The sequence below is a fragment of the Squalius cephalus genome, assembly GCF_949319135.1.
Source record: "Squalius cephalus genome assembly, chromosome: 14".
Taxonomy (NCBI): domain Eukaryota; kingdom Metazoa; phylum Chordata; class Actinopteri; order Cypriniformes; family Leuciscidae; genus Squalius; species Squalius cephalus.
This window is the reverse complement of record NC_137135.1, coordinates 34,480,725-34,497,276: the sequence shown is the minus strand read 5'-3', so window position 1 is coordinate 34,497,276 and position 16,552 is coordinate 34,480,725. Positions and strand designations below refer to the sequence as shown.

General features: G+C 36.1%; 2 protein-coding genes across 2 annotated transcripts in view; one reads left to right on the top strand and one right to left on the bottom strand.

Annotated features, from left to right (window-relative positions):
- Positions 1 to 12,464, bottom strand: part of srp72 (signal recognition particle 72) — a 28,207-nt gene extending 15,743 nt beyond the window's left edge. Inside the window, exons 1-7 of the mRNA XM_079892093.1 lie at positions 12,345 to 12,464; positions 11,732 to 11,852; positions 8,981 to 9,104; positions 7,181 to 7,324; positions 6,204 to 6,315; positions 1,073 to 1,104; positions 793 to 917 (exon numbers count right to left, since the gene is read on the bottom strand). Of these exons, the coding sequence (XP_079748219.1) occupies positions 793 to 917; positions 1,073 to 1,104; positions 6,204 to 6,315; positions 7,181 to 7,324; positions 8,981 to 9,104; positions 11,732 to 11,852; positions 12,345 to 12,444 (758 nt within the window). The 5' untranslated portion in view covers positions 12,445 to 12,464. The remainder of the gene's footprint in view (positions 1 to 792; positions 918 to 1,072; positions 1,105 to 6,203; positions 6,316 to 7,180; positions 7,325 to 8,980; positions 9,105 to 11,731; positions 11,853 to 12,344) is intronic.
- The window catches only part of adad1 (adenosine deaminase domain containing 1 (testis-specific)), a 105,396-nt gene that overhangs the window by 66,611 nt on the left and 22,233 nt on the right, over positions 1 to 16,552 (top strand). The window lies entirely within an intron of this gene.

Genomic DNA, 16,552 nt, shown 5'->3' with positions numbered 1-16,552 from the left:
TATATAGTTTATATTATATATAAATATAATTTTTTTATATATATAAATAACACATTTTTCTTAAATATATACATGCATGTGTGTGTATTTATATATACAAATTTAATTATACACAGTACACACACATATATTATTAAAAACAAACTTTTATTTTGGATGCGATTAATCGCGATTAATCTTTTGACAGCCCTAATATATATATATATATTATTGCCATTACCTGTTTTCATACAGAAGTTTAGTTTGCTAAATATATTTTACAAAATTAGTTGGATATTGGATATGAAAAGAAGGAAATGGTTCTTCCATAACACTTTAGATGTGTGTGAATTTCCCACACCAGGAGTAATTTATATAGTTCTATTTTATAGCGATTATCTGTTAAAAAAATTATCTATGTTCTATGCAAAATGTAAAATGTTCTATTAAAGAAAAGATAGAAAATAAATATTTGTGTGTGCTGTAAAGTGGTTAGAAAAAATGAAATCGGAATCGGTTAAAATCGGTATCGGCAGGTCAAACTCAATGAAAAATCGGAAATCGGCCTAGAAAATTGTAATCGGTGCATCTCTAGTTGCTATCATATATTGGTACCAATACCAATATGGTGGCCGATATATATCGTGCATCCCTAATTATGTTTAAAATTATCAGTATTTTCTGCACCTTTCATTTCTTCTGGGAGTTTTTTCTATGCATATCTTATCACCCGAGCATGCATTTATTTGCTGTTTTATTAATTAAGACATATGTTGGGTTATGAGGATAGTAAATGTGCAGTATGTAACACACTTGAGTTTAATGACTTGATTGTAGAGTTGAAGGGCGTCTTCGGTTCTTCCCTGTAGCTGCATCACATAAGCCATCTGAGAGTGAATGATGGCCAGTTCAGCATCCACGTCCTCTTCCGTCACATCCTAAACCACACAATAAATCACAACTAATGACAAATATTTGAGGCCTTGGTTAAAATCCCTAATCCTAAGTGCAAGCATGTGCTGCTTACGCTTGCAAAATCCACTACTGAAGTGTTGCTAACACATCAGAACACAAATATGGAAGAATTACTCACCGAGTCCTCAGCCAAAGACATCCTACACAACTCTGGGAAAAAAAAAAAAAAAAAATGCATAAAACACAAACAAACTGACTGACTCATTCATGTTTTTCTCATCCAGCTCACGTTATTCTTGAGAGTCACAGGGACTCAAAGTGAAACTGTGTAGGCGGCTCGCAGAACTAATTTTGTAAAGGCTGGCCCAAGATTTACTGAATATTACATACACTAATCGGCTCATTCATTGACACAAACAACAGTTTGACAAACACAAAGGAAGCATTTTTACCACCTACAGATTTTATGAGCCAAACCAAAAGCCGTAAAGCTGGAGGCTGCTCTGACAGTAAATAAGCAGCCTGGTTATGATTGCACAACATGATTTCCCAGCAGTTCAGGCCAGCTGATTAAAAACATACACTCCAGAGACCCCCTACAACCTCCGGAGGATCGGAGATCTGAGACATTTCTCAATGTCAAGGAAGGATCCTCGGAAACCAGAATTTCGAGGATGCTACGTCATCGACATCCGTCGAAGGACAGTTCCAATGTCGAGGATCCTCGGAATTTCAACCTCGGAGTCCTTCGTTCGGAAAATATCCCATATACAGGAAAGTGTGCATATGTGTATCCTTCGCGCTCTCAAATCACCCACAATCCTTTACGCGCAGCTTTGCTATCTTGTTAAAAAAAAAAAAAAATGTATTCAAATGTAAGTAGGCCTATATTTACGTTACCATACATTTGTAATAACCGTACATATAAGTAAAGTTTAACGTTTAAATGCCAGTACAAATTACTACCGTATTGATATTACAAATTATACAAATATATACAAATTACGTTATTGATGGCTAACTGAACCGGACCTGTCATTTAACAATTGTTAGTTGCCGTCACCGGCATTTCTTTTATAAATCTTATAAAATTATTGCTAAATCTTTCTTTTATTGATCAATAATAGCCATTATAAAAGTATAAGTAGCCTAAAAGGTATAAGAAGTCAAGAAATAAAGTAAGTTAAACGATTCAGTCAAACATAAGTCAGCAGGCTACAACGTTAAAGATAAATAGCCTAAAGAATTTAACGTTATATAAAGTTATGAAACTAAACTTTGCCCTCAGCCAAAACGATTTGCCAGGGAACAAATTATAGATGAATGAGATCAAAGATCGTCCGTTAGATATACACAAGACGAATTATATCTCATGTTTAACCACTAGACTAGAGACATCAGAGTCAGCGGCAAACGTCAGATACACTAGCCGAGGTAAGGCTGTTCCAGGCGGGATACACAACGCTGAGCGCCTGGTGATCGCTTGGATCTCACAACTCCGCAAACGTCAGATCAAAATTTTAAATAGGCGCTATCTGTATAAACAAACAACATATTTGAGATTCAAACAAATACTTTCTCGACTGAAAAACTCTTAAAACTACATTTCGTGACACAATAACAGTAGTATTTTTAAATTTAGCGGTATTTCTCCTCTGCTATTGACGCAACTTGAGATTGTAGCAGCGGGATTTAGCATTCTACATAAAGCTAGTGGTCAACCGATATATCGGCGAGGCCGATATATCGGCCGATATTTGGAATTTTTTAGATATCGGCATCGGCCGATAAATCTTTCCGTTTGGCCAATATATTTCAAAACAGTTTGTGACTGTGCATTAGCGCTTTTTTCCACTGACGCGAACAGAGCGAGCATGAATGAACTGAATACACTCGCTCTGCTCCGCCCAGCACCGTAAAACAAGCCACTCAGAAGTGAAGTAGACATCTGACAGACACAGTAAATGACCATTCGCATTCGCTTTCTAACCATAGACTGTAAAAAATAGTTTCTAACCTGACGCTACATTGTGTTACACACAAAAACACTCCGGCGTGCAGCAGAGTCTATTCAGACAGTACCGTGATATGTCAGATCCGCAGCCCAGCGGTAGCTCCAGTGGGGGTCAGAGATGTGATATAAACGAATTCAAACAAAACTGAAAACATTTTACCTCACAAACAGTCAAAAATCCTGTGACTGGTTGTTCCTCAGATACGCGCGTTGTTCTCGGGTTACATTTAAACTAGACGCTGTTTTCCAACGGACTTGCGTGCACGGAAAAGCTGGGTCGCGTGCATTACAGATCAGTTGGTCGCGTGAGGTGGATGAGAGGAGAACACTATGTAATAATATTACGTTTGGAAATAAATCCTTGAAAATGTTATTCACTATCTACTGTATTTATTTATCCATGATTGGCGTAATATCGTGTGTAGTATACATTTTCATATGTTCATGTATGTCATGCAAATACATGTGACGGCTTGCAAAGTTTTAAAGAAACAAACAAGCAAAACTAAACACATAAATCATTATTATTTAAATATACTTGAAGTAAAACAACCTTAAAAAAAGGTTGAACTATTTAAACTATTTTAAAGTAAATAGTGTAAATAAACTATGTGAGATTTATATTTAACTATGTTGTACATAAAATGTATGTAATCTCACATACTATTTTGTCATTAATTTATGAATATTGTTTAGATTGGTTCATTAATGATAAATGTTATTTGTAACCTGCAGTAAGCAGCAGTAATTATTTATGTGACTGAAAAAATGACTGTAAATATTAAAGCAGACAAGAAGTTGCACTAAAACTTTATTTATTGAAGTGTTACCTTACCTTTTTGTTTACATTTTAATTTCTTAGTAAATATTTTTTATTGCAAAAAGAATTTTGCATATATAGTATGTACAATAAATGTTCATTTAGTTTCACCAATATTCTTTATGTCTCTCATTTACTGTATTCACATGTATTGTATCGGCCTCATATCGGCCAATTGGCCAGATTGCTTTCTCAATATCGGCATCGGCATCGGCCATTAAAAATCCCATATCGGTCGACCACTACATAAAGCTACCACATATATCAGCAAAAATGCTGTACAGCAACCAAACCAGTAGCACTTTCTATTTTTGCAGCGCCAAAAGCGGACCTTTTCACTGACGTAATGACACAATGGCGTGCACTTGCTAGCCTGTTCCATTTACGTGTTCTCCGAATGCTAAAGAGGATCCTCGCCTAGCCTCTGAAGGAAATGACTTGGAAGGACCAGTCCTGCCAAGGAAGTATCCTTGACATTGAGAAACGGCTCTGGTCTCAAACAAGACGACGAATTCCACTGACTATGCACATTTATATGACTAAAAATTAGGGATGCACTGAATCCGGGATTCAGCTTCGGATTCGGCCGAATATTGGGCTTTTTGATGGGGTTCGGTTTCTGCCAAACCTTAGAATTGTTTTTCCACCGAACCGAACCCCAGGCTTGGTCAACGTCACGGCCACACCGCCGTTGATTACAGGAAGGTGTTTGCGTACACTACCGTTCAAAAGTTTGGGGTCAGTAAGATTTTTTAATGTTTTTAAAAGAAGTCTCTTCTGCTCACCAAGGCTGCTTTTATTTGATAAAAAAACAAAACAAAAAAACAGTAATATTGTGACTGTTTTCTATTTTAATATATTTTAAAATGTAATTTTATTCCTGTGATCAAAGCTGAATGTTCAGCATCATTACTCCAGTCTTCAGTGTCACATGATCCTTCAGAAATCATAATAATATGATGATTTTATGCTCAAGAAACATTTATGATTATTATCAATGTTGAAAACAGTTGTGTACAATTAAAATTCTTTGATGAATAGAAAGTTCAAAAGAACAGCATTTATTTAAAATAGAATATTTTTACTGTCTTTACTGTAACTTTTGATCAGTTTAACTCATCCCTGATGAATAAAAGTATTGATTTATTTTATTTCTTTCCCCCAAAAATAAAATAAAAATTCTTACTGACCCCAAACTTTTGAACGGCAGTGTTTAATGTTACAAAAGCTTTAGATTTCAGATAAATGCTGTTCTTTTGAACTTTCTATTCATCATAGCATCATGAAATAAAAATGCAAAAAACTGTTTTCAACATTGATAATAATCATAAATGTTTCTTGAGCATCAAATCATCATATTAGAGTGATTTCTGAAGGATCATGTGACACTGTAGACTGGAGTAATGATGCTGGAAATTCAGCTTTGATCACAGGAATAAATTACATTTTAAAATATATTCACATAGAAAACAGCTATTTTAAACTGTAATAATATTTCACAATATTACTGTTTTTGTTTGTATTTTTAATCAAATAAATGCAGCCTTGATGAGCAGAAGAGACTTCTTTTAAAAACATTAAAAATCTTTAGGTGGACCGCTCGAATGCAGTCGGCTGTGAGAAAGTGAAAATGGATCTCGTGAGCAGAAAGAGTGTTGTTTGGCAGAACTTTCATTCAAAAGAAGGAATCTACACACAGCAGCCGAAATGCAGCAACTTCAGGTACGGCAAAGGAAGGACAGTCACGGCTAAAAACGTGTGTTAACCAGACGTAGCCCTACACCTAATGTTCAATAACATTAATCTCAGTTAAGTCACCAAACATACTCTGATTTAAAAATCTTTGCATTGTTGCACTTTCATTGAAAGGTTTTGGTTTGTACTTGGGGGTAGCCTACTTTATGGGATTATAAATCTAAAAGGTTAGTATTTTGGATATTGATTGGATCTTGAGATAAGGTCTATGGTAATTGTCAAAATTGTTTTTCCCACTTGTCATCCTATGTTGCCTATTCTTTTTTTTTTTTTTACAGTTAAAATAAAATAAAATGAAAAATACACTGCTGTGGACGTTGTTCACTTCATTAATGTGTTTACTGTGTTCATGGACTGAGGATGAGAGTAGGATTTGGTATTCGGTTTCGGATTCGGCAGAATCTTAACCAGTGGATTCGGTATTCGGCCGAACCCAAAAAAACTGGATTCGGGGGATCCCTACTAAAAATACAGTAATATTGTGAAATATTATTACACTTCAAAATAACTGTTTTCTATAGGGATGCACTGATGTAGCGGCCAATAATCGGTATCAGCCGATAAAAGCAATTATTTTCACTACCGACTGTTTTGAACATGGTTGTGGCGTAATTGCTTCCATAACTATTAGAATTGTTTTTCATTGGCCCTGATAGGATGTGTGTCAAATGTAATCTCTCCCTTTAAAGAAAACCCTAAAATTAAGGCATGACCTCTGACCTTCAGCCTTCTGCAGTTTCTGCATGGCCTGGCTGAGCTGGCCTTGACCAATCAGGCAACAGGCAGCGTTGTAGCACAGCTCGTATGAGCTCTCCGGTAAACCCAGATCCTCCTGAAAAACACGTCACAGATGCATCATGTGACCACTTAAAGAAAATTAACACATTTCCACAGATGATCATAATCATCTGAATTTTTGTATTCAGAATTTTTCATAAAAAAATGAATGAATTTATTCACACATATACATACATACATACATACATACATATATATATATATACACATACATATATACATATACATATATATATATATATATATATATTAGGGCTGTCAAACGATTAATCGCGATTAATCACATCCAAAATAAAAGTTTGTGTTTACATAATATGTGTGTATGGAGTATAATTATTTTCTATATATAAACACACACACGCATATATATTTAAGAAAAATGTGTTATTTATATATAAAATATTTATATATAATATAAATTATATATAATATAAATATATATACACAGTATATACATGCAAATATTTCTTAAATATATACATGCATGTGTGTGTATTTATATATAGAAAATAATTATACACCGTACACACACATGTATTATGTAAAAACAAACTTTTATTTTGGATGCGATTAATCGCGATTAATCGTTTGACAGCCCTACTATCTATCTATCTATCTATCTATCTATATATCTATATATATATATATATATATATATATACACACATACTGTATGTACACACACATATATCATAAACTTTTATGTTAGATGTGATTAATCGCGATTAATCGATTTGACGGCACTAGTTGAAATAAATTCTCAGTTTATTAATTCTCTGCTCATATGCCCAATACCTGGGTTACATGATACCCATATTAAACCCATCACCAAATCATAGTGAGATATATCATCGGTTAGATGCCAGATTATATTTGCTTGGCATGAATGTGTTTCTCACCGGCAGTGTGTTCTCCCAGGTGCTCTGTGCCGCCACCACAGCTGACAGATTCGTCTTCCTCTCCTCTTCATACTCGTCCTGAGAGTTTCTGATCAGGTCTTTATAGACGGCCTCACACTCGTCGTACCGCTCCAGTCTGTACAGCTACACACACACATAAATCAACTCAGGCATTCTGGCCACATTTACACAGCAGGTTTTGATGCCCAATTCCAATTTTTTTGACTATATCCGATTTTTTTGACGACCTGCTTACATCTTTTAAAAGTGACCATTATTCTGAGATCTGCATTTACACTACACTTGGCGAAAAACATAAAAATAACATTATGAAATCAAGAAATCAATTTCAATAATACATGAGTGGAACTCATAGGAACATTTTTAATGCAATAGTTTCATCCTTATATCAAAATCGTTATATAGTACAAATTCTTCAAGACAGTGATTATGTAACACAGATCCGTGTACTAACAGTCTCGGGGTAGAACTTTTAATACGCGTGTCAGAGGTTCGGTGTTTGAATCTGCCCTCGTATAGGTTTTTTTTTCCTCATTAAAACCAAATGTGTTCATCCGAGATTGTATATCAAGAGCAGGGATGTGTTTGTGTGCATTTCACTGGAACGAACAGAGTCTCCACAACAGGATTGAAGCGCTCGTCTGAGCACTGATAACAGTGGCAACGAGCACTCAGGATGATTTCAAGGCGCGTTTCCATTACAGATTTGCGCAAAACTTTTGCGATTTTTTCTAAATGTCGACAAAAAACTATTGCGAAATGACGGCGTTTCCATTAACCGATGTTATGCGACTAAAACTTTTTTTTCCTCTTGCGATAAGTCATTCCAAAAATCATGGCGACGGACGTTGGTAGGTTTATATACTATATCTCAGCCACTGCACTAGCCATTATTATTAATGGAAGGAGACGTATGTGTGTTATCCAATCATTAATGGTAAGGAAAGACCCTTATTATACTTGTGAGTGGCACATATGAGGTGTTTCTGGCTGTTTCTCCCTCATTTCTGCTTCGAGGTCTTGATTGTGGCATTTCTTTGAGGTTTAGAATCCAGTTTTCCTGTAATTCTTCTGTCTTTTATGAATTTAATAAAGAACTCTGTCTCTTATTCTGTCCAAACACACCGCGTCATCTACGTCAGGTGACCTGTAAATGCACAAAAACTGCTTCCATTGCAGTTTTGCGAAATATTTCTTTTTCGAATTGCCTGAAAAAACCCCTCATGTGAGCGTAAAAATGGGGAGCTTTTTTGAAAAATGTACATGTTTCCATTGGGCGTATTTTCAATTCGCAATTTGAAGGGTAATGGAAACGCGGCTACATTTCAGCGCCAGATCGCCTCTTATTTAACATAAACGAACGCAATTAATACTCTGCTAGACAACTAGAGATGTTTAATGTGTTATAGATGTATCTGTATCGTGATATGTTTAAAAAATTAACTTTTTTCAATGACGTACGACTCGCATTGGCAGGAGAATATCCGCTTTGTCCGCTTATAAGGCAGGCACAAATGCACGTATCCCATTCACATCCAGTTTATTTCCACATATGAATGAGGCCTGAAGAATATCAGAATCCATGCGCTTTTTTCCTGCTTACACATTCATGGGTCATATACGATCTGTGCCACATGGGAGGAAAAAAAATCGGAATTGGGTCACTTGGACCATGCAGTGTAAATGCGGCCTTTGACAGCAAATCCTAAAACTCAAAATTCTTCTAAAATCATGTCAACGCTGAAATTGGGCAACACACGTAAACCACACGATTCTCACCACTTGGCCGTAGAGCTCTTTGAGTTTGTCCGTTTGCTCTGGGATTCCCTGGAGAGTTTTCAAAGCGTTCTCAACCCGGTTCAGACGGTATTCGCAGTAGGCCTTCTCAAACCCGATCAAGTCACTACAGAGACAAATCACACAAGCTTTTATTACACTGAGAACAGAGGCGACATGAAACCTCTACCAAAGTCTGCTGTCAATTTAGACTCTTGGCGTTTATGATATTTTATATATATATTGTACTCTGAACGATATATGAACCAGCCAATCAAGGTCTTTGGGTTTTATTTGAAAATCACAGGTTTAAATGATACTCTTCAGGAGGAAGAACAGCTTCTCTAAGATATCTCTAAGTTATCAAAAAAATTGATTGACCAATATATATGTAAGGGAAAATCCACGGCAAGCTGTGTATTAAGTAAGGAATAATTGACGACAGGCCGTTGAATTATTAGAAAAATAATGCACACCCGAGGTGGTAATGCGGTCACGACGCGAAGCGGAGTACTTATACTACAGTTACCACACCTCGAAACATTGTTCAGATTATGTATTTCAAGACGTTTGTAAAGTTTTTGTCATTAAAACGCTCTTGTATGTAGGACTAATTTCTTACGCATCTAATCCAATGCCTCCGTTGCTAATTCCAATGCCTCCGTTGCTAATTCCAAAACGTCATTTTAGAGTTAGTAACGGAGGTTTGAGCCGCTGATAGCAGACTAATGCTGGGACACATGACTAGCTGACACATTCTCTGACTGTTTTCATCGCAGCAGATTTTAAACACAGACTTTGAACACAGACTGAACCCGCTGAACACGCGTTTGGGCATGATCAGTCATCAAATTACATTCATAACCGGCCTTAAAGTGTGTCCTCGGCTCGGCTTTATGCAGTTATTAAAGAGAGATGTTGCAATAATGAGACAGAAAAGCATGTGCGTCAATATTATTATTTATTTATTAATTCAATTCGTTTTAATTAATTCGTTTTTTTTTTTTTCTATTATTGACAGATGACAGACTAGCCAAATAAATGAAAAAAAAAAGCCTTTTAACAAGTAAGGCCTATCAATAATTATTTATTTGTTATATTATCTGCAATAAAAATCCGTGCTGCAGGACTATCCATTTATTTAGCCTATATTCAGTTTAATTTTTTATTGATTATAGATAGGAATATACTTTATTTATTAAAATTAAACTGCATGTTTCCATTGATTGTGAAGCTAGACATTGAAAACTGCAGATCAAGCGCATGGGGCTAAATGTTTTTTCTTGTTATGAATTGTATCCTATTTTCCGTTATTACAGTTGACTACGCGAAGTGATATGGAACTGTAATGCGGTCAAGACCCGCCTGGAACTACTTTAGCTGTGCGTTTCCCTGAAAATAATGCACACCTTAGAACGTTCTTCAACCGAATCAGATTCAAGCACTCAACGGCTCTGTAGTATAACTGATTTTAATGCACGCCTGGAGGCATTCAAATGGTTTAATGCACAGATAGCCATGGATTATCCCGCTTATGCCATGGTCATTCGCCAGCATTGATAAGTTAAAGCTGTTATTGATTTTGCAGCGCAATATTTGGTCGGAAGGGTAAAAAAATGGAGCTTATTTTCATCAGTTACGACTTGTTAGATCTAGCATTCTGCCCGCTTTGAATCAGACACAGAGATAAAGCAGTGTAAGATTGCATTTATTTGAATGAATGAATTATAGCATTTATATGAATTTGTTCGAGAGAGAGAGAGATGCATGTGTGAATTATGTTGAATTGTGAGTTTAATTACTTCAAAACCAGCTACGTTTCCCACTCGTTGCTGAGAAATATAATGTAGTGATTCAGCAGCAAAGCTATTTTAATAATAAAAGTAGTGGGGCAGCGTTGATAAGTTTCTGTGCTACTAAATGGAATTTATTCAGCATGCAACTCTCACAGTGCATTATGAGTATTCCTTTGCCGTTGGGTGTACATCAGTTATACACTCGTTATTGCGGTCTATTGCGATTGAATGAGTGCAGTTGATAACGTCCACTATGGTTTCAGACACAACTACAGATGGCTGTTCCCTCAAAAAGTGCCCTATTTAGGGGGTATAGGGGGCGATTTTAAGCAATCACCGAGTGACACCTGTGTGCTTCAATGAAAACAGAGCGAATGATCAATGCATGTGCGTTTCAATGACAGCAGTGCATTAATATTAAATGGTGATTTAACTGGCTTGGAAGTCAGTGAAGAACTTATCGGTGGTTGGCACCATTTAAAAAACACCATAAATCTGCCTTGGTTATATATCGGTTGACCACTATATTGCATTCGTGTATACTGTATATCATGCATACTTAAAAATGCACTCAGGAAATTTCCCTTCAAGGACCAATGAAATATATCTTTCTATCAAACAGATCCAGGCTGACTTTAGAAGGTCTCGTGTGAATGTTCTGGCCTTAATCAAGAACTACCTCTCAATTTGTATACAATCATCCCTGATTAATATGTGATGTAATTAGTAAGATTACCACATCAACTGCCAAAGTCACCTGACCTGTAGAAAATACTGTTTCGAAGGGGCCTTCTGTGCATGTTTTAGGGCTAATCTGCCAACCACTACTTTTTTTGATTAAAAGAAACAAAATGGTAAGGAAAAAGCAAAGAATTTTAATGCAATCAATTTATCAAATACGTAATTTTAGTTTAAAATACTACAAATTGATCTGCAGTAGTGTGGATGACCATCTCACCTGGGCAGTGATCTCGTGTGTGTGTTCATGACATTCAAGGCTTCTTTAAAACCTCCATTCTGGATCAGACAGACGATTTTGCAGTGTAGTGCAGTAACATCATCCTTGTTTTCATGAAGAACTGCAAAAAGTAAAAATTAATAAACACATACATACACACACACATATATATACATATATACACAAAATAAATAAATATATATAAAAAGAGAATGTAAGAATCAGTAAACCCAAATACAAAAAATACTAATATATATATATATCTAATAAGTTTAGATCTTTAAACAAACATAAAATTAAGATATTTGACTGCATGTTTACATTTTAATCCAGCCCTTTATGACACGTAATCACTAAACACAGACCCCTCAAACCTCCAGAAAGTCTTCAAGACTATAAAGCCACCCTATAAGAGCCTCTCATGAGTTGTATTATTAAAAAAAACATCACATTTGCCTTAATAAAATATGAAATTTGTGTAAAAAGCAGACATTAGCGATTCTACTGCACTGCAGGTTAGACACATGCTACGGGAGAAATTGAGCTAAACAGTGTTTTTAACTAGAGTGAGAAAAAGCTGTATAGAAATATGAATGATATGTTTTTATTTTACTTTTGTTGACAGCTTTAAGGGCTCTAGTAAAGTCTCCGTTCTGTCCACAGCGGTTGACTTCGGTCCAGAGAGCCGAAACGGGCCCCGATCCGCTCGCCATCTTCTGCCATATGAGCGGAACCAGACACCCGGGAAGAATAAAAGTCCTCCAACAACAACCCAAAGACATAATAAAAGTCCCCAATCTAAATCGTAAATTTAGATTAGAAAGGAATGTCCCCAAAACATGGCACTTTCACAATATTTTGGAAACCTTCTTAATTTGTTTTAGATTTTTATGAGTTTGTTTTACATGATCATCCTTGTATAAGTTATAAGAAATATTTCTGAAGATATTTTTATGTAAGATTTCAACAATGTGGAATGGTAATTAATCAGTTGCATATTATTGCTGTTACAAAAGTCAGTTTTATGTGTAGCACTTCAGAATACTGTGGAATTGATAAATGTAACATTATTACAAAATAATAATCACACTATTAAATTATTAAGGACTACACTACACTAATTGGTACTTAGGCTAAACGTATTTGTGTCCTCCCTCAAACAGGCAGTATCCTTTTCAATTCTTCAAAACATCTCATTATCACATTTTTCAACCTGACGAGTGTTTATGTTTGCGTACTTCCTGATACATTACACACAAAAAAGACATTAACATAAACAACTTCTATTCTCATCTCTGTGAACGGAACCCGATCTGAGGTTTTGAAAAATAACTTTTTATAACTTTTGTGCATAAACAGAACCTTGACACATGCTGCAGAAATTAACAATAGTGGAAGGACTTTTATGTTTCATTGGGACATGAATCATAGCATCCTCATATTGTTTGGAAAGGAACTGATGCTGGTCCGGAAAGAAAGACTTCCATATTTTAAATAAAGCAGACGAGGAATAGGATGATTTCATTGGGACCTTGGCCCACATTAGAGGTCGAGGGCAGCAGGTCACTGAAAGGTTGCTAAAACGAAACCAAAACCATCAAAATAAATGCCAAAGCAATGAAATAAAATGAAAACTCCAATAAACATTAAACTACCCTTCAAGTGTTTTCACCTCAGCCTTTCTAAAAAGCATTAATGCATGTCATTTTCCACTTGCAGTCTTCAGTGTGACAATCTCTTTCTCTGGTATAATATGATATTTAGTACGCAGAGAAATATAATGCTCTTGCAACAGTCCACAAGAGATCAGTCGGTGTGAATTGTTCAATGACTTCTCAGATTCTCACACTGTGTTTTTTGTGGTCAGGTTATGTAGGTCATCATCTGATCATCAAATATTTCAGACTCCTTGTTCGTTGTCAGTTCATTCTACATTTCTGCAACTCTGCACTTGTTTCCACGTGTGCCTTTTCTAGAAGGCCACCTTTTGACTTCTGTCATTCCAGTATACTCAATTAACTGTTTTATTGACAATTGATTGATTTATTTTGGTGCTCCTAGAACTGATAGGGGACAGTGTTTCCATTATCGCATTCATTGCATGAAACCATTGCATTGCAATTCTGTCTAAAATGCTCCTATGTGTTTATTTAATTGTTGGAGTAGCTTCTGTTTTATCAATCTGCACCAGAAGGGGGCACAACAAAGTCAAACCGACTGGCACTTTGTCTAGACTTGTAGACAATTTTTGGCTGTTTTATTGAGGGACAATATTTGCCCGACTGGAATTGTTTTTTCTGGGCCATGTTTTACTTTAATGAGGGCATATTTTTAACCATATACCAGTAAAACACTCACAGTGTGTTGTCATAAATGTCCAGTAATTCAATTAAGACAATTAGTTTAAATTAGTGCTGTCAAATCAATTAATCGCATCTAACATAAAAGTTTATGTTTAAATAATATATGTGTGCGTATATATTTTATTATATATAAATATTATATATATATATATATATATGAAGAGTTCAGATGCAAAAGCCTCTAAGTGCCATCTGAAATTTTCTTCTAAAATGACCATTTTTATCAAGCTTGTATATTTAAGTTCAATAATTTCACTTAAATGGCAATGCAAATTACCTATTAATTGTCATTTAAGTGAAATTACTGAACTTAAATATAGAAGCTTTATAAAAATGAAAATTTCAGATGGCACTTAGAGGCTTTTGCATCTGAACTCTTCATATATATATATATATATATATATATATATACACTCGCCTAAAGGATTATTAGGAACACCATACTAATACTGTGTTTGACCCCCTTTTCGCCTTCAGAACTGCCTTAATTCTACGTGGCATTGATTCAACAAGGTGCTGAAAGCATTCTTTAGAAATGTTGGCCCATATTGATAGGATAGCATCTTGCAGTTGATGGAGATTTGTGGGATGCACATCCAGGGCACGAAGCTCCCGTTCCACCACATCCCAAAGATGCTCTATTGGGTTGAGATCTGGTGACTGTGGGGGCCATTTTAGTACAGTGAACTCATTGTCATGTTCAAGAAACCAATTTGAATTGATTCGAGCTTTGTGACATGGTGCATTATCCTGCTGGAAGTAGCCATCAGAGGATGGGTACATGGTGGTCATAAAGGGATGGACATGGTCAGAAACAATGCTCAGGTACGCCGTGGCATTTAAACGATGCCCAATTGGCACTAAGGGGCCTAAAGTGTGCCAAGAAAACATCCCCCACACCATTACACCACCACCACCAGCCTGCACAGTGGTAACAAGGCATGATGGATCCATGTTCTCATTCTGTTTACGCCAAATTCTGACTCTACCATCTGAATGTCTCAACAGAAATCGAGACTCATCAGACCAGGCAACATTTTTCCAGTCTTCAACTGTCCAATTTTGGTGAGCTCGTGCAAATTGTAGCCTCTTTTTCCTATTTGTAGTGGAGATGAGTGGTACCCGGTGGGGTCTTCTGCTGTTGTAGCCCATCTGCCTCAAGGTTGTGCGTGTTGTGGCTTCACAAATGCTTTGCTGCATACCTCGGTTGTAACGAGTGGTTATTTCAGTCAAAGTTGCTCTTCTATCAGCTTGAATCAGTCGGCCCATTCTCCTCTGACCTCTAGCATCAACAAGGCATTTTCGCCCACAGGACTGCCGCATGCTGGATGTTTTTCACTTTTCACACCATTCTTTGTAAACCCTAGAAATGGTTGTGGGTGAAAATCCCAGTAACTGAGCAGATTGTGAAATACTCAGACCGGCCCGTCTGGCACCAACAACCATGCCACGCTCAAAATTGCTTAAATCACCTTTCTTTCCCATTCTGACATTCAGTTTGGAGTTCAGGAGATTGTCTTGACCAGGACCACACCCCTAAATGCATTGAAGCAACTGCCATGTGATTGGTTGATTAGATAATTGCATTAATGAGAAATTGAACAGGTGTTCCTAATAATCCTTTTGGTGAGTGTACATATATATATATATATATATATATATATACAGTATATATATATATATACATATATATATATACATACATATACATTTATATATGTACACACATCTATTATATAAGCACAAACCTTTATGTTAGATGTGATTAATCGCGATTAATTGATTTGACAGCACTAGTTGAAATAAATTCTCAGTTTTATTAATTCTCTGCTCATATGCCCAATACCTGGGTTACGTCATACCCATTTAAACCCATCACCAAATCCAGGTCTAAAACAGATTATCTTGGAATATATCATAGGTTAGATATCAGTATTTTTCCTTTTTTTCTGTCTCACTGATGGTATCTCAATGAGAGCGGATGTTCAGATGTGTTAACTCGTCAGTAAATCATCAGTCTGGGCCCTTTTCCAACATCTTGACTAAGTTCTTCTGTCTTCTGGAGTTAGTACGCACAGTGACATATCAAAAAGAAAAAGAAAGAAAAAGAAAATGTTTCAACTTTGATATGTTAATCATAACTGGCAAACATCTTGACTTCCGCTGGTTGTGCTGTCGCGCATTAAAGCTGAAATGCCTGACTTATCATATAGATCGCCAATGACTGACGACAAAGTGGAAGAAGCACTCCTACGTAATGTATATAAATAATTTTGATTAAAGATAATGTCTGCAAGCCATCCAACAGAGGTGTTTGTGTTTACTGTACCACTGAGTAAGCAATGAACCACAGCCTGTCAAATCAACACCTACACTGCACTTTGCATGAATGTCATTGCACACCATTACCTGCGCTCTCGGCCTGGTCGTGCAAAACACCCTTTGGGCGTGAATGCAT